Genomic DNA, 23,236 nt, shown 5'->3' with positions numbered 1-23,236 from the left:
ACACACCGGAAGCTCTGTGATTGAAAACATGGTGACTTCCGGCTCTGCCAGGTGAAATTGCAGAGCGGTGAGCCGGCGGGCACTGAGACCACGCGGATCGTGCTGTCAGCCGTCGGAGCTCCGCTGCCTCACAGAACAGAGGAGCAGCTGAAGCAGAGCTTCACTTTGACGATGTAGCTTTGTCACTTTTGACACATTTATTGAGAGTCAGCTTTTCCTTTTTTTTCTCCTCTCTCCGTGTTATGTGGGTGAAAATGGTTTGAGGATGGCCAAGCGACCGGGGACTGACGACGGGATGCTGACTTCACCGACAATCCTCCGGGATTTTGCCGCCGATTTGAACGCCGCAGACGTGGACATGGACTGCGGAGAGGGAGCCGAGGATGTCTCCTTAGAAGAAATCCTGAGTCTGTACAGCCAGCCGATAAACGAGGAACAGGCATGGGCAGTGTGTTATCAGTGCTGTCGGACTTTAGCGCAGAAATATAGGAGGAAAGGCTCCAAGTATGTCGCCCGTGCCTCAGCAGCTGACTGTCCGAGGAGGATTGAGGGACCTGGGAATGTGAGAATCGGGAGAGACGGGACTGTCAGACTGCACTTTGAAGACAGCACAGGTAACTAAACAGAAGCAGACCACCGGGCAGGTGTCTGCACTCACTTTGTCTGCTGTGAGAAGAGACTGCATCTCAACAGGCTGTCAACAATGGAGCGTTTTTCCTCCTCATCACTCGGAGGCCAAACGAACGGAGCATCCTTACAAAGAGGCCATATTGTTGTGGCTGCCTGCTTCCAGCCATGTGGTGAATTTGTTTACAGGAGCCCGATGCGGCTGTTAATAAAACATCATAGATCACTGCATAGCTGCGGGGAGAGAGAGCAAGGAAGCTGCATTATTAATAGTCTGCGTAGCACATTCTGATATTTAAATTACAAACGTACGTAATAATATATTGCCTAATTAAAACGCTTGTCAGCAGGGCCGGTGCTCAGCAAGGCTGTTTGAAATCATGCCCCTGCAGCGGTCAGTTAGCTTCAGTAAACAATGAACCATGTGGTTTATTCAAATTGCAGAACACCTTGGGTCAGGTCCAGACTAAAGCAATTTAGCAGTGAACACCTGGCATCAGGCCACAGATAGATCATGACTCATGTACCTGCTAACGGCCCCATTATCTGTGTTTGAAATAAAGGCATACACTGTGAGGGTGGGAGCAGTTCCTGTGGTTGGGTGCATTTTGGTTATATGGTTGAATAGCCTATAGCTCAACATAGACCTGAATGGATCCTAAACTGCATGTTGCTGATCTGCTAGATGGGAGACACAGTCTTAGCATGCTGGGCAGAGCAGACCTCGGCTGGGACCTTGTAAGTCTGTAAGGAGTAGCAGAAGTGCTTTAAAGAGAGGTCAATTAGGTTAGAAACAAACCCGAGCCAGCCATCTGTAAGTAATAGTCACTAACCAAGAGAGCCTCGGGTATTTTTGAACCTTTCATTTATTGACTACCTGTCAGTCAGCATGTTTTACAAGGTTGAGGTTAGAACTACCTTTCCTTGTGTCTCCACTTCCTGATTATTTTTTTCTTTTTAATCAAGCAGTCTTTCAAATTGTACCTTTCTGTTAAAGCACATATGTTCAGATGCAGACTTGTTCCTGTGAAGCAGCTCAGGTGTGTAGAAAGGTGTGCATGATGTCTGAGAGCCTTGTGGCTTTTTAACTGCATTCCATTAATATGTGAGAGATACAGTAGGGTGTGGGAGGAGGTGTGTCTGTCAGCAGAGCCTCAGGCGCTGAGGTTATGTCCTGTCTCTCCTGGGAACCCATTAGCTGCCTTTCTTCTTATTTTCCCCTCACCGTCTTATTTATTCCACCAGCTCTGCTTCAGCTCAGCTTATTTAGCTGCTCTGCTATGTTTGCTGTGCGTAGAACTGACATTTGCAGAATACACAGATTGAGTCAGTGCTGCTCAGTGTCTTTACACTACCAAAAATAGAACAAATGTGATGATTGGATGCACAGACTGTAGAAGTCTGAGTGCAGATGAGTTTGCAGATTAAAAGGAGAGTCCTTTGCTGCTCCTCTGGCTGGGTGGCTGAGGTATTTTGGGACAACTTGGCTCTGTCCTGATTCTTATTAGGTCTGGTGATGAGAGAGATGTGAGACTTATTAAGCTTTCAGTATTTCAGCGGCTGATGAAGGAGGCTACTGCAGTCCAACAGAAAACCACTTCTTATGCAACTTGCATATGGCCTACACATGAGTCTGTGACAAGGTGGCATGATTTGGCTGTCTCCCAAACCATGCGTACTGAGGTCTACATTATTTTTGAAGATATGCTGTCTGTCAGCTACAATACACAACAAGGAAGTGTTGGTTTTTGAGGAGCTTGGCAAACAGAATCAGACTAATAAGAAGCACAAAGTCAGATCAAATCCTATTTTGGGATGAATTGATGAGAGATGCACACGCTCCGGCTGCAGTCGGATCAATTCATATGGAACTGATTCACTTCCACTGAGAACAGAAGGGCTGTGCCTGACTGCTGCATTAAGATGAGACACTTGTTTACCCCAAGACTCTCAGTGACTCATACCTACAGTACAGTTTTTTTTAAAGATGCATCTCACATTTATGTATTTGACCAGAGGGCAAATTTAAATTAGAGAAAGCATCTTGCAGTGTTCCCATCTGTAATTCACTCTAACCCGCTTTGCATTGGTTAGCCAGGCTGACACTACTACTCCAAATATGTCTGCCGAGATTGACTTGCCTGACAAACGCAGGCCCTGCGAGTGACTGCTCTTTGGCTGGAACAAACAGAGGAGCCAGTGTTTCCAGATGAGGGTTGGTGGATGAATGTTTTTTCCTCTGTGTGAGCTGTAATTTATAGTGACCTGCACAGAAATGTGCCACATTAGAAAAGCAAGGATTTTCCATGGATATCTCTAAGCATTTAGTCTAGTGATGAACTGTAAATGAAAATGACACAGCTGTTAGTATTCAGAAAGATTGTACATCAGGGCAAAGTGTCTCATTTATGTAGAGTGAGCTAATTCTACACTATGGACTAACGGCTACTGCTCTATCACTGTTTGTACTTTAGTCTGTGACATTGCTCCTACGCACATTTATTGTTCTTTCAAATGACTATCTACACACACTAGTGTGATATTAGACCTGGAGGGCTTAGCCAGACAGAAATTAAATTTGTCAAAAATTATATATGGCCAAATTCCGACCTTCTTTTTACTTTTGAGTTTTTGATGTAAAACATTTAAAGATGTTACCTGGAGCCTTATCAAAAAATAACCAGAGGGCTAAACATTTGTAAAAGTAGGCTAAAAGTAACTCGAGATGAATGAAGTAATGTTTAATCAGTGTGGTAAAAGATTACTTCTGTGTGTCTTTCTTCTACTATGCGGAAATCTAAAGGTGCAGCTTTGTGAGTCATTATCTAAAGATTGAAGATTAGCTTTAATATTTTGTCCAATGAGAACAATTTTATCATCTTTTTAGGTGTGCGAACTTTAACATCTTTTAATAATAGTTCATTGTACCACATGGATGAACCTTTTCTGATGTCATCTGCGCGGCAGTACCCAGTTCTATCTGTCTAAAACAAAAAGATGCAAAGAGGTGGAGCTGACGCTGGCAACCTGTGATGGAATCCACCTTCTACTCAAATCACCTATGTCCTTAAATATGCAGGGCATGGATGGGCTTCCTGTTTGAGCCAGCCTCAAGTGGTGATTTAAGGAGCTGCAGTACATATTTCAGCCTTTTGGTGTATTATAAAGGTCCAAGGCCCTAAGGCAGCAGTCAATGTTGAGGTATTACTTTCATTTGAGAGTGGTTACCATAGCAACGCTACAGAACAACAGTTTTCTTCAGAGTGTGAATGAACAATTGTATCACTACAACCATCCCCTCGTGGTGAGTAAACTGCAAAGTTTGCCTCAGGCAGTGAAAAAACATGTTTTATGCACTTGCGTGATTTGCAGTCGTTGCAGTGCTGTGGAGTAATCATGCTTTTCAGCTCCTCTTGTGTGTCAGCATGCATCCCTCATTCTGACGGCTAACAGTTTCATTTTAATATTTTATGTTCTGTAACTGTATGTGTGTTTATTTGACAGCACAGCACATAAATAAGTCAGAGTGTGTGTGTGTGTACTCCTTGCTGGTTTTTACAAACATCTTGCACAGTGAATAGCCATCCTCATTGTTTATGAGTGAATAACTCTCCTTCTCTGCTCTGTCATTACAGATAAATTCCAATCGGCTCCCACATCATTAGAGGTGAGTTCATGTCACATTCTCCTTAGTAATTCCAACTTCAGCTGTAGAAAATGAGTTTTTCTAGTACGAGTGTTGGTGGAGTATTCTGCAGGTTTTCTGTTAGTCGTGGTTCAGCAGATATCATGGAACAAAACCATTTCGGAATATGTTAGCTTGCTCGCCACTGATGCCATTAGCGGGCAATTATAGCACTAACTGTGTGGCAACATTGTTGACTTTTTAGAAGAAAATATTTTGCAATTAACTGATCATCAGAGCTGGTGAAAAGAGAGCCAGTTTTTCAGTGTCAGAACCATCAGCATGACAGTGTGGCTCTGCTCAGCAGGCACAGGCACATTTGCTTATCTAAATAAAATGCATGACATATAGATACTGAGCCACATCCTGCGATGTCCTGAACACAAGGGAATGGTAGTGAGCTTTGTTTTTGTGCGTGCTGCACTCTGTTTCAGAGGAGCACCTGAAGGATTATTCTTCTCCTCTTTGTTCATGAATGCATTACTTTTTAAAAACTTTAACTCTTTAACTCCCTCCCTGTTTACCATTATACCATGTATAAAAAGGATGTGGTAATTTTCTGTTTGGCCAAGGCTGCATACTGTTGGGAGGAGATGCCTCTCTTTACATTTCCTTATGCATACATAGACTAATTACACAAGGAGTCTTGTCTCTGAGCGCTCGGATCGTCCTTCTTGTTTGTCTTGTAGTTCATGTGATTGCAGGCATGCACTGTGTTTTTGCACGCTTACGCTGGGAAAAGAATTCTTCTACCTCAGCTGATGGTGAATGAAATCTCATGGCTGAACTGAGACCACTCATCCTCACACTGTAACCATCATTCTTTTAATGTGTTTGATATGAAGAAGTTGGTGCAGGGTTGCTTCTTACAGTGGGCAGCCTAAGCTCTGAACAGGGTGTGTTGGCCCTGGAAATAACATCTTGCACAATTGTTTTTTGACTGCATTTATTAGCATTACAACCCCACAGAGTCAGCTGCCTGGTTAGTACTTGCGGACACAGCCTGTTTTTTGTATTTAGTCACATTGATTGATGGCTTAAGCAACATATACGTCATTATCATTGTACTTCATGTAATTTGAGATGCACACCTTCATATCTGACACTGTCAGTTCATAACATACCTAAGGAGTCAATCTTATCAGTTTGTGGACTGAGGCTTAGGTATAATTAACTAAATGCCTTTCTCAAGACTCTCTATAGAGTTCAGTGCTATAACTGGCAACCTTGGCTACTTTTACTGGGAAAAAATAGCAAATCCTTTAAGATAAAATGTGCTTTTTGGGTCTAATCTTAGGCCTCACATGTGAAGTATGTGAGCCAGTCATCCAGCACCAGTCTCTAGTCCTTGTTCTTCTGGTTTGTATTAAGTTGACCCCCTCTCTTAAGACACAGTTAGAACCTGTGCTAGGACCTACCATTGATAATATCAACAGACCTGTATAAGATGTGTGGTGCTCTTTGTAACCTTCAACAATACAGATAAATATCACTTACAGGACATATGAGAGATGCACTCAGCACCTTCTGTTGTAGCCTACAAGCAAAGCTTAACCTAGTTTGTCCAGATTAGTTTTAGTATCCTATTACACATTCACTAGTTTGCCAGAACTGCTCAGGCCCCTGTAGCTCAGTTTGTGGTCAAGACAATTACTATTCTGTGTCATACTTTAAACATTTCATTTTAAAGTGGATTCTAATGGACTGAGTTTCAGTTTTGTAGTGAGTTGTGCAGTATTTTCATGTTGTCTTGAGGGTTAATTTTTCTTGCTCAAAATTACACAGATGCATTTTGCCCTAAGATGAAAGCATTATTCATTCAAAAACCAGTTTCTCTTGTTTGAAATGAAATGGGGCTGGTATCCTCTCTCAAACCCATGTTGCCCACATTGACAGTTGTTCTGCCCCATTGTTCTGCATGTACTCAGTGTTTGGCCACATATATTCCATGTCAACAGAGTACAGTACTGGATGAATAGGGACTGCATGTGTCTGCATGGGAGGCTTTGTATGTTAGTGTGTCTGAAAGTGGTGATGTCTTTCCTTTTACCCTTGTACAAGTCACTGGAGGCTACTGTGCAAGAAGAAACTCAAATTTGCCGACTTATGACTGAGAATACTGATGTTTTTGGGTCACTTGTCTGCATACTTGTTTTTAGATGTAGCTGTTAAATTTAGGGGGCCAGAGCGTCCCCTGGAGTGACTGACTGACTGACACGCAGTTTGATCTCTGTATGCCCTACATGTACCAGTGACCTCATTATGTTACATCCTGCTTTTATCCCAATCGATCAATTGATTTTAATTTTTTATTTTTTGACAATGACAGCTTCACTCGAAAGCACCCTTGCAGTTTGTATTACAATTCCCAGTATCACATTTCTGTCACTTCAGCGATACTTGGAGAAAGCCTGAAGCCACAAGGGTGCATTTTAGTAAGCTGTTAAAACTACTGAAGTCAGAGCACTCTATTTATATCGTCTCTAAAAGAAATGTATTCCTTATTTACTTCATTTAAATATGGCAGGGCCGAGATGAATTGAGTTTCCTTATCAGTCTGTCAAGTCTAGGAACTTATCAGATGTTCAACCAGAGATATGTTGTAGTATAAGCTTGCAAGACAAATTTTTGTGGAGAGCCGATTGTTCTCCTCTGTCACAGTACCTTAGATTTGTGTGGTGTTTAGAGCCACTTGGGGGATTCTGACAACATTTAGGTCAAACTCGGTAGGAGGGATTTTTCAGCTGGAGACTAATGGTTGTAGTGAAAAAAACACTGGGTGGGAAGAGAAGATGTTTTTGGCACACACACACACAGTAACCCCTCCTGCCATGAGGCTGTTCAGCCTTGGAAAACTGATTCTACATGTCATGTGTTTGGGGCGGACTGTGGGAGAAGGGATGAGCAAACATATCATATGAGGACTCGTTGTGGTAGAATCACAATGCATTATCTGAATCCCAGTTCTAGCTGCAGATTTGGTAGAACACGTGGAATCACATGATGTGTTGTGCACATGGTAGCCTTGATACAAAGATGGCCACTTTAACCTGAGCCTAATGGCCAAACTGACAAAGCTCTACATCGTATTTCCACACTGTTATCAAATAATGTTTTTCTCTCATACCTTCTTTTATGCATCTCCATGCTTTTATGCCAGTATCCCAATGATGGGTAGAAAAGATGACATTATGTCCTAGGCTTCTGTCAGATGCAGAGACATGTTCTTAGGCTTCAGCAATTTCCAGTTGAATTCATAGAAGAATGCAAACTCACCAGTTCCTGATCAGAACACATGAATGAGCAGCCCTGCACTCTGTCCCGCTGTGAACTATGCTAGTGATGCTGCAGACCAGAGGAGGCTGAGCATCCACTCCTGCAGAGGAAACTCCAGATTTAGCACTGGTTATGTAACTGTCTGTGTTGTGATGGCTTTGCACTACTACTGCAGTTAAGTGCTGAGGGCTGCTGATCTGACTGCTTTGTGAACTCAAATGGCCGCAGTGATGCCTTGGGCTCCAACTGCAAAGGCAAGAGGATGATCATGTAAGCTCTGATACAGAAATGTCCCCATTGTGGGTCAAATAAAGGGTTTCTTAATGATGTCAGTCCAGGTGCTTTAGTCAGCAAGAACAGAATTTGTATAGTATTTTGTTTGTGATCTATTTGAAACATAATAACTAGAAAAAAAGCTGTTTTTGAAGCTTGTGTTTACAACATTTGATGTCGGGAAACGCAGACCTAAAAGGTTGTGATTCGTCAATTATGTTCGATAATTATTTGCATGTACTTCAGCTTGACATCTCATGCACTTGTGGGAGCGTTATTGCGGTTCTTTAACACAACCAACTCATTCTTTGCCCATCTGCATACTAGTTGAATGCTTACTTGTTACTCCTCTTGTACTGCTGGTCAGCTTATAAAATATAGAGTATATTTATCTCGCAGAGTTTACAGGAGACCTGTGAGTGTGGCTGTAAAGGCCAACATCCGTTCCTTCAGGAGACAAGGGTTACTCATGAGTAAAAAATTCTCTTCGCATTCGTCATATTGATTCTCCAGATGATGTCTCTGACATGGGAGAAGACGATCTTCTCATATAAAACAACCCATTGTTGGAAAACAAGCATGAGGCGCTTCTTTCCCAAAGCAGTGATGTCATGCAAGAGCCTAGTATCTGTGTTTGTTTGTGATCTGTGAGAAAAGTTGTTTCTGGGAGAAACGGCACTACTTCCTGAATGAACAGCAGTCATGAGGAAAGATTGTGTAGATTGTGCGCTGTACTCTTTCTGTGAGACTTATTTTTTGCTTTAACACCCAGATGACTCATCCTGCCACATTTCCTAAGAAGGATTTGAAAACGTAGGCGAGGTCCTGCGTTACCTGTGGTTGGTTATGACCTCACTGATGGAACATATGTGTGTTTCCTCCACCTCGGCCAGTTTCAGTTTGTGGTTTGCTACCACGCGTTCTCAGCCCCTGCCTTTCAAACCCAGCAGTGGATTTCCTGGCTGTCTTTCCTAACTGTTTATCCGCATACTTCTTACCCCCTCCCTCCTTCCTCCGGCTGCTCCTCTGCCTCATTCCTCTGAGTCACAAGTCTTTAAATGAGATTGTGATATGTAATTGAAAAACCAGGCTGTTTTTCCTCTCTTCAGCTCTTCATTCAACTTAAGATGTGTTTTCCTCATACCTTCTGACAAGTGATTTCCCTGTGCCATTCTTCAATAAAAGGAACTAAACAATAATGCCATCTTTGTGGTGTTACCCAACTAATTAAATGCAGAACCCTCCAATACCAGTGCTTTAATTAATGATGAATTAAACCGTGAGATGTTCCTTGCGTTACTGTTGAACCACCAGGGAGTTAATTATTACAACCCATTTCTGTGCTGGCTGGGAAATTGAATATAAACAATAGCTGCTGGCTAAATCCACTCATGTTCTGCCAGTGTAGCAAATATTCTCAATTGGAAAATCTAGTCCAATCTGACTGCTTAGATTGGCTACAAGAGGATTTTCTGCACGTCAGCACAGTTGGCTACACATGGTTGCTTTATTGCGGCCCATGAATGAGACCCCGTCCTCGTCCGTCGTCTGTCCTGTGTGTCACTTTTGCACTCTCTCCGCCCAGTACAGGGCACAACGTCCTACAGATGGATTATAAGGTTATATAATAAGACACTAAGGAATAGGATATTTATTTTAGCCCCGGACAGGATTATCAGGCACACACAGAGATAGTTGATAAATGATAACAGTATAACGCTGTGGAGCTGATCTTTGCCCGTGCAGGAAGAACAGGATCAATGGGCTTGTGTTGGAAAACTGAGAGATGTTGTATTATAATACTGGTGTGTTGAGTAGTTATATTTGGAAATACATTAACATATGCTGTTATTCCCAATGTTTTTCATAAGAAGTTGTGTCTATACAAACAGCAGCTGTTTCCATATCCAAGAGAAGATAACTCAAACATGAGGGTGGCACTTATGCTCTTGGCATGTGAAACATGTAATGATTTTGCTTTTGCTTCAGATGGTGAAGTTAATGAACCCAGACATGCTGTTCTGTCAACGCCCTTTTTCGTGTTTTCGTGCAGTACACGCCCAGACTCAACAGTCAGGTGCTATTCTCTGGCACCTGACCTAAACATAAACATAGCCATGCCCATTAACACTGGTTTCACCCACATCAATACTTTTGTTTTGTTTGGGTACCTCCCTTTTTCAACAATGTGACTCTAGATCAGAACACACAGTACAGTAATATCAGAGCCATTTATATAGGTTTAATTTAGATGTTTAAAATGGCTGATAAACCAAAAGGAGTTTAGTTTGATTTTTACTTGATTTTTAAACATGCAGTTTGGATGGCTGCTTAAATTCTGTTTAAAGTTGACAGATGAAGTTATTTACAAGGTGGATTAGCTTCAATCCCAGTGACATACTAGGTTCTGACCCATCAGATGGGCGGTCATATTAAGGTATATGTAATTACTCTTATTACAAAAGGGTGAAAAAAGTCTCACTGTATCTCACTGTAGTTTTTGCCAGATTATATCACTTTGACAGTGTGGAATTTTTAGTTCCTTTTACACGTCCTTTAACACTTATGGCAATAGTGAGAATAAGTGGCTCAGCAGAGCCAACTGGACAGATTCCTTTGAATGAACAGCATTATCCAGTCCTTGCGTGGTTGTGGTTGAAAACATTAAGATGATGTTTAAGCACATGTTGACAAGTTAGGTCATGTCCTGCTTATTAATGAGAGGGAGCAGTGATGAAATGAAATCATCCCCAGATTATGGTAATAATCACGCTGTTTGGAAGAACACTGCGACCTCGTTTCACATCTGGTTTGAGGACATGAACTGTCTTCTTGTCTGTTCAGGTGAATTGAGTTTCTTGTTGTAAGGGTTGTTTATCTAGCTGACACAAGGGTGCAATGAAATCGGGTCTGTTCCATGAGGACGTGTTGGTGTGCAGTTAATTATAGAGCAGCAGGGGCAGAGAAAACATGGAACTGTAGTCTGTCTGCTGGAAGGGAAATAATGGCAGCAACATCAAGAAAAACTCATAATCTAAGCTCTAAGAACTGTTACAAAAACTAACCCACTAGTCCCATTTATTTGTTTCAGTGCACAATAATAATCTACAACATCCGTCTGCAGGTTATTGATTCACTGGGTGTCATGATCTACAAAGCCCTGGATTATGGCCTTAAAGAAAATGAGGAGCGTGAGCTCAGCCCACCACTGGAGCAGCTGATTGACATGATGACCAACACTGAGGAAACAGAGACTGACTCCTGCCCTGACGAGGGCTATGAAGCAACAGAGGAAGAGGATGAGTGTGAGGAGGAAGAAGAAGAGCTCGTCTCCGCAACCTCCAGTGGCACCATCAGCAGCATCCGTAGTTATCGAGATATTATCACGGTAGGTTGTGAGGGGTGGGGGTGGGTAGGGGCTTGTTTTCAAATGTTCTGACACAGAGCAGATGTGGTGTATATTGCTTTTGCTGTGAGTTATTGTTTTTAGGAGCTTGTAATGATGAGAGCTTTAGCTTGTCCCCCTGGAATACTCCCATAAGAGCTCGACAGCAGTGCCTCCATCGTGGATCCTCATAGAGCTGATCACTCCATCCATGACGGATTGAAATGATGCAACAAATTAGTGTTATCAAAGTTATCAGTGTTTTAGTTGAGCCGCTTCCTCCTTTGCTTTGAATATTTTCTTCTAATTTCTGCACTTTAAAAACTGCTCACATACATTTCAACAAAGCAGTAGAGACACACATCATGGCCTGCTTAACGCATTTCCCTGATGGTGGGCTGTCACAATGTAAATTCCCCATGTAGCTTCTGAATATGAGAGGTGATTATAGCTGTGTAAACACGCTGGTGTTTGGGGAATAGGCTTATAAACTGTCACAGCCTGTTCCCTGTATATAATGAACTGGGAAACACAAGTGCTGTTTGTTGCCACTGCCTCTAATTCCTCCAACAATCATGCTCTTGAGTGTAACCTGCGTTATGTAGGTTTAACATGGCTGTATAAAGTACTTCTACATTCCGGTGTAAGTGCTTTCCTACATTACAGGTTGACCATGTTGCAAACAGTTTATTGAGATGTGATGATGACAACAGATGGCAGGAGCTAGCTGGATGTTGAAAATGCTGAATGGGTTTTCCCATTGTCAGAGAACTGACTGTCATCCTCCTACTAAAGCTGTCAGTCTGGTGTTTGGACTGTAGCCCACACAATCTCATATTAATTTCAGATAAAGGCAACACTTGAGATTATTGGCAAAGCTCCAAACGGACATGTTGATGCTCTTTCAATTCGTGAAGTTACGTGTCCTTGTTGTTTCTCCTAAAAACACTGGAAACCACAGATGCAGCATTATTTTAGGCGTGCATACCTGCACTCTCACTTCTCGGGACGAGGACACCTTTCGCTGTGTTAGACATTCCTGTGGCAAGCCAAACCCATCTACTGAACCAGAAAATATGCCATTCTTCTTGTTCCCTTCCTTGTTTCACAAGAGATAATTTAACAGCACATCCATTAACATTAACAGCTTTCATTATCATTACAATCACACTCAAATACCGTACAGGTCAGAGCTTTAAATGGTGCATAGGTGATGCTCATCAGACAATGCTCCTCCAACTGGACAATCAGGTTCACAGTGTTGATAGTTTAGTTTTACATAGTTTGTAGCCATGTTAACAGCAAGCATGTCCACCCGTCAGAGTATCATTTTAGCCAAGATAAAAAATCTCCACCTTTGTTGGTCGGATTTCCACAAATTACAGAAGCATATTGTATTTAAAAAGATTTCACTTCACTTCAAACTATGTGAGAGTATGTATGTACACACCAGTTATGTAAGGTACTAATATATGCACTTTTATCCTGGACAGGTTGAATTATTCATTCCTCCATAAGCACCTCATGGTGTATATCCATTCCTTCTCTTTTCTGCCTCTACAGATATGTTCTTCCCACCTGCCTAGCCCATCAGACGCCCCTAGCCATTATCAGGCCGTGTGTCGGGCCCTTTATGCTGAGAGCAGGGAGCTCCACACGTTTCTGGAGAAGATCAAGAGTGCCAAGGAGGTAAGAAATGTTGCATCTGATCAGCCAGGTGAAGTTTAAACACTAAGCATGCTTTTTTCTTCTTTTACCAGATTTATTATTTTTAAAATAATTGCAACTCATCTCTATATTAACAGAGTGGAGTTTTTTAGTCTGTACTCTAAAATGTGCCACACAGAGCTGACAGATAAAATAGGTAAAAGGTTAACAGCCTTTGCTGCTGTGTATAGAAAATATCAGACAAATGCCCAAAAATAACCAAAAGAATAACAGGCTGAATCTGACTGAGGATGTGCGGGTGTCTCTATCTGACATTGTTAAGAACTACTTGGCCTTAATTAATTGTGCCTGGTTATGATCAGCGTCCCATTTACTGGCCAACCAAGAAGCTTCCTGCTGAGCTCGTGCCTTTTGATGCATCTGACATTATAATGACTTGACACTTTAAAGAATATGTGCAAAAAGCATCATGGAATTGAAGGAGAATGTTTACCTTTGCTCCCTTTAGCATTCAGGACAGACACACAATGAAATCCATTGAGGTTTAAGAAAGTTGTGGCCGTAAGCATAGTTGTTTGTCACATAGTGTAGCTTTACGCACAGTATGTGCACATGAGCTATGGCTTCTGCAGCGGGACATGCTTCATGCAAACACACTTATGTAATATATGTTATGGAATCAAGTTTAGCCCCATTTGAGCTGACTTTAAGGAGCTTACAGCAAGGTATAACTAGGACCACTCGGCTATGGAGGGTTAATTGCAAGTAAGTAAGCTTACATGGTACCACACCTCACATATGCTTACAAATTAGATGGTTAGTCAATAAGTTTTCCTGTAGTTTCTCTTTCTGTTCTCTTTGTTTTTATGTAAAAGCTTCTCTCAGATTCCCCGGGGTTTTCTCTCAGTCAGTAAAGAGCTGAAATCTGTTGTCCCAGATGTCACTCAGAAAGTCAGTTCACGTAGTTTCTGGGTAACAAAAGGTGCAAAATAAATTTTGATAAAAGAAGAGACGAATCAGCAGATTAAAAAGATGCTTATCAGAAAGGAATGTGTTCCAGCAGTAAACATGGGTGTGGATGAACAGATGTCTGGATGTTAAATCAGAAACAGCTGCAGCTACCAGCAGTAAAGCCTTAAGGCTTTCTCACTTTGATCTAAAACTCTGGCGTTGAATAATATTATTGATCATGTTTCAATAAATTTTTGATGAAGCTGAACTGAACTTGCAACAAGAACAAATTGAAACAATACTGAGTATTTAGAATCCACCAAGCACATGTTCAAGAGTGATGCTATACTGCAGCTTGTATAGATTGCATTAGAAAATGATTCACATATTGAATGTGCCAACGAGGGGGGCTGTCCCTAACCAGTGCAACATTCAGACACTGGCTAGTGCAGCAGACACACACTAATTGCAGCCATTAGTTTACTATTGACCTTTATTATTTACCCTTATGCTCCATTGTCCAGACAGGATGGATCGAATATTGACCTCCTCATCTTGTGCTTAATTAGCCGGACTGCTGTTACAGTATGGACAGTTGGCCCACGACCTCAACTCAGTTTTAGCCAGTCTATAATTGCAGTGGTGCGCATCTTCAATATTATGACACTGCATTCTTCTTCTAGAACCTTCGGAAGATGGAAGGTGAGACTCGGGAGGAGCCTGTTAAAGACCTCAATGAGCTGCAAAATGCAGACTGGGTAAGAATATTATCTGTTTACAGGCCAAGTTTGTGTCTAGATAATTACATAACTGCTGTTTGTATATGCTCAGAACTCAAAAGTAAAACGGTTATCTTTGTTTCTGTCCAGGCGCGGTTCTGGGTTCAGGTGATGCGTGATCTACGCAATGGGGTGAAGTTGAAGAAGGTACAGGAACGTCAGTACAACCCTTTACCCATTGAGTACCAGCTCACACCCTATGAAATGCTGATGGATGACATCCGCTCTAAACGCTACAAGCTGAGAAAAGTCATGGTGAGAATCAACATCAGCGTTTATTTATGTGTTTTCATTGGTGGCTGTCATTAGTCTTCTGGTAATCATTGTAAAATTCTTGTTTCAGGTGAATGGAGATATTCCTCCAAGGTTAAAGAAGAGCGCACATGAGATCATACTTGAATTCATCAGGTCACGTCCTCCCCTGAACCCTGTGAGTAGTAAAACACGCACATAATCGCAGTAATTTGTTTTTTACGTAATGGACTGGTATCTAATGTAGTGAATCCATTGAAGTAAATGTTCAGTTTAGCCACATTTATACAGTGATATAATCAACAGCATCTATATTCAGCACAGCTGTCAAAACACTTAGTCAGTGACATCAATATTTGGTTGTCAGTCGCTGCAGTGCTACACTGGCATGCACAGAACTGTAAATGTTTGATGACTGGGTGTGATTAATGAGAAACACGACGTCATGTGCACGTCCATCATTCCATAGCAATATTGCCAGCAGACTGATTAAACTTTTACTTAACAGAATATTCTGAGTGCAGAGGTGTGAAGTGAAATCTCACCCTGGTTTCCATGGCAACCGTGGACTCACTCTTGTGGCTTTCATGACAGGTCTCAGCCCGTAAACTGAAACCTCACCCTCCACGTCCCCGGAGCCTCCACGAGCGACTGCTGGAGGACATCAAAGCTGAAAGGAAGCTCAGGCCGGTTTCACCCGACATGATCCGCAGAAACCGACTAGGTGAGACACATAACGCACAAAAACATTCCTGGACAGACACAGAAATAGCTGGTGTTTTACAGAAATCTCTTTACTTCTTTTCCCTGAGCTGTGAACTTACTGCATGGCTGCATTTTATGAGCCTAACCCATCCACTCAGGACAAAAACCATTAACATGCATCCATCTTGGTTACTCTAACAGCCGTCTTCCTGCGGTGAATTGCTCACTTAATCAGACGTGCCATAATGTTTAAACGGGGATCACTCTGACTGCAGCTGTGATCCTCCACCCACTGATGCTGCCAGTTACTGATTAATGTCCTGTTTGGTTTAAACTTAGTGGACATTCTTGTTTATTTTAATTTCAATACAAATCTATGTTGCCATTTGAAGTGAGCAGTATAGAGGTGTAGCTAATCCTTTTAGGCATGTTGAGTTTCAACCCACTGAGAGCTTTAATCGGATAAAAACCGTCATATTTTGTCTTTATACCGTACAGTGTTTATGGACTTCACAAAAGTCTCCCACTAATTAGCAGCTTTAGGAAGCTAATTTTCTTGTTACATAATTATACATACGGGAGATTGTAGTTCTCTGAAAATCTGAGATTATAGAGCACGGCCTGTGACTTCTATTTTAACAAATATTGTTGAATTCATCATCCATTATAACTTTTTCTTTTTCTCCCATTTGCCTCCATTTTTCCTCTCAAACATGGGCATATCTGTCAGTCATGCGACCTCTTAGCATGTCTTACAGTTTTGACTCATCAGGTAAAGTTAACGTCACCAGCTGTGTTGCTTTTGTTGTGCTTCATTCCAGGCTATTCTTAGGCTCAGCTCCTGTTTCTCCCTGATTTACAGACACGCCGACACATTGTGTTTTTGTTTTTTTTGTTGTACACTTGTCTGTGTGACACACCACTGTCACTTACTGGCAGTTATGAAATGGAGACCTTGTGTACCTGGAGGAAAAAAATGGGCCAGCACAGTGCAAGCCTAGTGCTAAAATAAAGCTATAAAATCAAAAGCACATATTTTAGTATAGTTATGAATGGCGATAGTATTGTAGCTTTCTGGTGAGGGCTGGCCATTGACTCAGAGCCAGTAATGTCAGATTACAAATCATCACTCTGCCTCTGCAGCCAGCCTGGTCACCCTAATCCGCTACCATGTAAAGAATTACATAACAGGGGTGTCAGCAGCCTGCCTCAGATAAATGTCTGAATTGCAGATGATGAATGTAGTGTTATCCAAATGGATGTACTTAAGTAACCCTCTGCGCTGTGGCTGCACTCATTGTGTTTCTCTGCTTCCCCGGCACTTCCCTTCACTCACTACCTCTCCCTCTGTGCTTTTTAGCCACACACACTGTATCTATGTGTGAAAGTAGACCACTATTGCAGAGCATCCTGTTCATTCACACCTGGCCTGAACAGATGCTTGTTGCTTTCAAGTCCTCCCTGTGGTACTAGTCTGCTGTAAGGAATGAAAATATGAAAACATGTGGGCTCCTAATGAGAGTTGTGTTTTCTTCACTCTTTACAGGTGCAGGAAAAAGCATCAGCACTCCTCAGGACTTGTTCCGCAGCTCAGGTAAAGTATGAATGATGGCCTGATAGAAGCTGTTATGAGGAGATCAATACAACAGCTCTTACAAAAAAAACCTTCTCTGGCCCACAGACACTCCTGATGCACAGAGGAAGTTGGCTGTCAGCACGCAGTCTCTGGCCAGCAGTACCACAGGACCCAATCAAGGCGGAGTGCAGCCACTTAGCCAGAGAAAAAGGCTGCTCAGAGCGCCCACTCTGGCCGAGCTGGACAGCTCTGAATCTGAGGTAAGGTGGTAATATCCTGCTCGTGATCAAGATGATCGTCTCCTAATTGGATTGAGAATGCAGTTAAATCTAAATGCATTTTATTTGGGTTCTTTATTTTTTCATGGGTTATTATTTTTATTATTATTATTATTAATAAGTAATGCTCTGTGATTTTCTGGTTGATAGGAGGAGCCCACACGCAGCAGCTCCAGCATGTCCACGTCTTTGCTGGAGGACACGTCTCCTGAGTCTGTCATAGGAAAGAAAGGTATAACCTTAACTCGAAAATATTGTAATACATTGCACTATATTTTCTGCTCACATTGAGTTAATTTATCAACATCTTCTCCCTGGGTGATGTTCCATGTCTCCAGTTCCTCCAAAGTTCCTGCCTATTTCTGCCACCCCTCAGCCAGACAAGCATCTGTCCCCACAGAGGCGGCACTCCATCGAGAAGGAGGCCCCGACCAATGTGCACCCTTTCATTCCACCATCTAGACAGAACTCCAAGTCGTTGGTATGTTAACTTTTGACAGTTTTTTCTTTTGGACTGGCTTCATAACTGAGCACATAAGGCTGAGGACAGCTAGTTTTGACAGTGCTATCTAGAACAACAATACATAAATTAAAGTTGTCAAGGAATATAAAAAAAATGTTTGTTTATTTAACAGCATTTATGACTATATTTTATCAATTGCATTATTAAATAACATAATGCATACTGTGACATAACATCATTACAGAAATTGGAGCCCATTACTGCGGCTACATCTACAAACAACAGTGGATACACACCATATCTCTTGAATTTACTCACGTCCTGTGACTGGTCATTTGTTTGCAGTGAGGTCACTGGTTCTCCAAGTGACTATGTACTGGTCCTATGATTCTAGTGAGGTTGATGGACATAATTGAAACCACAGGACAGCTGCTGTATGAAGGGGAATTGGTTTATTCTCACCACTGGCTTCTTTAAAAGGCAGACCTCTGGCGCCATACCAGAAAGACTTGCATATACTTTTAACCAATGTAGACAACAAACACCGGAATGGAAAGTTGGAAACAAATGATACGTTTATTTAGGTGTTTACACTTTTTCTCCCCCTCACATTGAAGCGAGCACACTGATGTCTTAAGCTTTTTGACCTTTTTTAGTTGAAACATGCAGAGCTTTGTTTTAGGTCCTCTCCCTTTCTGCTGCTCCTAATATATCTCATTATCATGTTTACTCTGGTTAGCCATCTTAAGTCAAAGACTTACTTAAAGTTGTTTCCTGTTTTATAAAATGTTGCAGCAGATGGCGGATACCAGCGCCAAGGTAACTTGGTCACTTACCTGTTTATCCATCCCCACCATTTTGTTTTTTTTTTAAGTTTTGGGATTTGGAGGAATGAATATGTCTATGATAGAGCAGAAAGAATGCAGCAGTGCTCCTCTGTGAACTTTCTTTTTATTTAGGTGGATGCTATTAGATGAATTTTCAATCATGGAATGTTTAATAAAATGGATCTACACTTCATTAATATTATACTCTCTATACATTTATATAAGCTCATTTCATTGGATTTGTTGTTATAATGAAGTTGGCCATGACGCACAGAATGATGCGACTGACTGACTGAGAATACCCAATAATGAATTGCATTTGTACTGAGCATACTGTACATGATTAGCTTGTTGGAGGCCATGTTTCTGAACGTCCTGTTCCCTCTGTGTGCTGGTCAGGTGGAAGCCTCCAGTGGTGCTCAGGGCTCGGTATGTCACTGTATATCATCAAAAGCACTCCAGCATTACACAGTATAATTCAATGGACTTGTTGTTAGATGAACGGGACCTTGTAGTGCACTAAAATAGCTTGGTGAATGTTAAAATGGTCATTATGTAACTTTCACTTCAGTGTTTGACTTCTCCAGGTGTGACCTCAGCTTGCAACATGATCGGGATAAATACATTTAAATTGAAAATACTCATACTACGAGTAGCTCAAGTTAAGCAAACTAATGACTGTTTTTTAGACTTTTATTTGTTTAAAAAAGTCTAATTAATAGCAGAAGGCTGTGGTTACATCATGTGGAAGTTCTGTATTTCTTCTCATTGTCAGTGGAAGCATTACATGTGTTGTCTACACTCACCATCTCTCCTGCATGTCTTCTTCATGGTCTTTTGGTCACATGGTGTTTAGAGGGTTCTTTTATTTTGTGTTTACACATACACTCACATGTTGTATGTGTAATTAGCTTCATGTTGTTGCATATGCCTGGATGTGTGTATTCGTCTGATGTGATGTCTGTCTTCTCCAGGAGGAGTTCTGTTACCCGGTGGAGTGTCTGGCTCTGACGGTGGAGGAAGTGATGCACATCAGGCAGGTACTCGTCAAGGCCGAGCTGGAGAAGTTTCAGCAATACAAGGACATCTACAACGCTCTCAAGAAAGGAAAGGTAGAAACCATATGTGATGTTTTGTCTTCTAATCACTGATCAGACACCCTGTGCCTTTCTCACTTTATTTTCCTTTCCTCTCTAGCTTTGCTTTTCATGTCGGACCAAAAGGTTCTCTCTCTTTACGTGGTCCTACACCTGCCAGTTCTGCAAAAGGTAAATTAAATTATTCCTGTCAGACTTCAACAAAGTAAAGGGGCACACCACCAGTATCACATGTCTTAAGCTACTTTTTGAGTTGAGATGTGACGGTGCTAATCACATCAGTCAGCTGTGTGAAGGGAACCTCATGTAGTTCAGATTAAATGCATGTCTAAAAGGAACAAATAAGTTTACAGCTGCTACATATGTGAAACAAGCTGCATGAAACCTCCAGGGGGAGCCGTGTGAATTATCTTTAGTGACATCTCTGTCAGACTGTCGTCTGGTTGTGGTACATACTTAGATTTGCAGCATTTATTACATAATGTCAAAACAACATGTTATCTTTTGTCTTTTCCAGGCCCGTATGTTCCCAGTGTTCTAAAAAGGTAGGGAGCTGACTTCTTTTTAATTTGATTTTTTTGAATGCCTCTTTCAATTATGTCAGGTGGTCAGTTAGTTTTCCTACTTTTTATTCAATTTATTTTTCCATTTCAGATGCGGCTGCCGTCTAAGCCCTACTCTACCTTGCCCATTTACTCTCTGGGCCCCAGTGCTATGGCTAAAGAAGAAGCTGGCGCTGCTTCTGCCCCAGCTGAGCCTGAAAAGAACCCTTTTGGGTCAGGACACAGTCGACATAGCCTACGCAGAAGTGTTTACAAGTAGGTTATTTAATGTGAATGCCATGCTGGTTTGAGGTTTAGGTATTCACAGTGTCTCTCTTCCACCGTTCAGGTTGTCTAAGCACAGCAGCAGCAGTAGCAGCAAAGATGGCCGATCACAGGATGAGCTGGAGCTGCCCAAGGAGCTGACAGAGGACTGGATCACCATGGAGGTCTGTGTAGACTGCAAAAAGTTCATTACGGAGATCATCTCCTCTAGCAAACGCAGTCTGTGCGTGGCCACAAAGCGGGCACGCCTCAATCGGAAAACCCAGTCATTCTATCTTTCATCCTCTAACTCTGTCAACTTCACTCCCTCAGAGCGCACTATCAATGAGGTGTAGGAACAACTTGTGCACTTTGAATGCCAATCTTTAATCAGCCAGTTAAACAGTCCTACTATCAGAAGTGACCATGAAGCAGGTCCATCCCACCCTAAAGTTAGTAAAGGCTCTTAGACCTTCTCCCCTCTCAGGAAACGTTGCTATTGTTGGTCATGGATGGTCAGGAGCCATGTTTCTGTGACAGTTCAGGGCATGTTGCATAATATGAGCTGCTGATGTCACCATGGTGAACCAGGTAAGGATGTATGTTTGACATAAAAGCAAATACAGAAAGCCAAAAGTTATCATGTAAATAGTAACAAAGCCCCAATCTTAGTCTTTAGCTATCAATAAGCTTTCCAGTTCCTGTTTACTTCTAGCACTCAGGAAGAACAAGCGATTGTCTTTTGACAGAAATGCACTGTAGATCCTCCTGTCAGGTGTGCTGGGGTAGATCTCTGCCACTCCCCCTGCTCCGCTCTTATTCTTCCAGGAACACATGCCAAATGTTACATCTCTCTCTTTCTCTTTTTTTATTTACTCAGTTTAAATGCATATTGTCTCACCTTCTTGAGACCACATGTGGAGGGGAGGGAGTAGTCTTCGTATTTTTCTGGGTAGGTTTTTGATTTTAGTTCAAATGTTTATTCAATTCTGTGCCTGGTGCCAAAATGTAATTTCTTTCTCTGAATGCCTTTTTGTAGTCACGGACCTATTGTACATATGTGTGATAAACTCAAAGAGAAAGGGCGTCTATGGTTTGGTTTGTTGCTTCATACTGGCAGCAGAAGCACAGACATGTAGGGTTTGTGAATGTGTACATGCTGTATATCTTTAATTGTTCCAGAATGAAATTTAATATAAATAAGTCAAAGTATAGTTTTACCATGTTTTAAAATATCTGCTTCTAGAGTTTCTTTATTTGAAAATATTCATTTAATATTATTTAGTGTAATTATGTTCCTCTAAATGTAATATTTTTATTTCTGCTGTATAAATCCCTCAGTGTTAACCCCCCCCTCTCAATTGCAAATAGCACTTTTATCAGACGTTTATTGTTTATGTTGTTTGTCTTAATTATTAATAATTATTAAAAAGGTTTATTTTCAGTGCCATTTCCCAGGGTTCCTCATGAAAGTAAAATGTGTGTAAATGGCTGCTGGTTGATTCCAAGAAAGGAGTAATGACTAAAAACACACCACTCAGTTGAATGTATGTATTTCAATTGTTTGTCATTGAATCTTTATGGACATTTGATCCCTTTTCAACGGTTCTCTTACTCATAGTCGCACACACAGATGTTCACATAGTGTGTTTTGTGACAGTTGGTACCAAATGAAAGCCTAACCAGCCTGTTTAGAAACAATAATGCCATGTTCCAATAAAATAGTCCCTCTGATCAAGTTTTAATTTAGACCTCTGTAAGGAATGTGTGCATGCTCTACTGTGATCGGTTTGTTTTTATCAAAGACATTATAATAAAATCATCATGATTCTTATGTCTGACTGATATTTTTTACAGAATTTGAGAAGCTTGATGTGTAAAGCAGAGTTGGCCAGCAGAGGGAGATAGAGGCACGGGTAAAAAAAATAAGCTACTTCTCTCTGCTTCACTTCACACTGAACACTTGGAGCCATCATGTGGTAGAAGACCAGTATTGCAGATATTTTATTATTCAAGAATAATATACATCCATAACTGTTGAGCATAGTATTGTCCTGAGAATAAGTTCAGACATTTTTTAACTTATTAAGTAGGTAAGTTAGTTTAACACCATTCCTTAAAACACAGTTGATACACTTCATCTAAAGATTTAATTGGCACAGTGATATAATAGTGATTATATATTCTAGATGATGACCCTTTCTCAAATTTGCTTTGACAAATATTGCTCTTTATGTTTTCTTTATACTGTTATTATACTAATTATTTGCATCACTGTGGAATCTACCCACCTGTTTTTGAGCACAGTGTGGGCTCTTATGTAATATCCTCACAGATGGCAGAATCTCTGTCTCCTATCCTGGCAGTGTGGGTGTAAACCTCGTTAATCCCAGGGGCTAAAGTTGTAGACTTTCAAGAGGCCTTCTTAAATGACACAGCAGGGGGACCCCCCCCCCCCCCCCCCAGATAATATTTAAAACTGCTCCAAACAGCTGTGCCTGCTTATTGTTATGTATTACAATTTCATTTTTTCATCTGCCCTCTGTAGTTCTGATCAAAATCCCTGATCACACACTCCATTAGGCCAC

At 41.4% G+C, this 23,236-nt stretch overlaps 1 protein-coding gene across 3 annotated transcripts; it reads left to right on the top strand.

Moving 5' to 3' along the window:
* The first annotated feature begins 97 nt into the window (after window positions 1–97).
* On the top strand, window positions 98–22,482 carry spire1a (spire-type actin nucleation factor 1a). Of its 3 annotated transcripts, none has more exons than XM_028399478.1 (18): window positions 98–614; window positions 4,263–4,294; window positions 10,986–11,249; window positions 12,810–12,935; window positions 14,549–14,623; window positions 14,735–14,899; window positions 14,988–15,074; window positions 15,491–15,620; window positions 17,148–17,195; window positions 17,283–17,437; window positions 17,606–17,687; window positions 17,794–17,936; window positions 19,145–19,174; window positions 19,720–19,857; window positions 19,943–20,013; window positions 20,360–20,387; window positions 20,497–20,660; window positions 20,734–22,482. In XM_028399478.1, exons 1-18 carry the CDS (start codon window positions 266–268, stop codon window positions 21,002–21,004), a joined length of 2,358 nt encoding a protein of 785 aa, XP_028255279.1. In that variant the 5' UTR covers window positions 98–265; the 3' UTR covers window positions 21,005–22,482. The 3 variants fall into 3 exon arrangements, with proteins under 3 accessions (XP_028255279.1, XP_028255280.1, XP_028255281.1); XM_028399479.1 differs by lacking the exon at window positions 19,145–19,174 and adding an exon at window positions 18,714–18,737; XM_028399480.1 differs by lacking the exon at window positions 19,145–19,174.
* Window positions 22,483–23,236: the final 754 nt, after the last annotated feature.

The sequence above is a fragment of the Parambassis ranga genome, chromosome 2 (assembly GCF_900634625.1).
Source record: "Parambassis ranga chromosome 2, fParRan2.1, whole genome shotgun sequence".
Taxonomy (NCBI): domain Eukaryota; kingdom Metazoa; phylum Chordata; class Actinopteri; family Ambassidae; genus Parambassis; species Parambassis ranga.
Note: the sequence above shows the minus strand (reverse complement) of the source record. Positions and strands in the feature narration are given on the sequence as shown.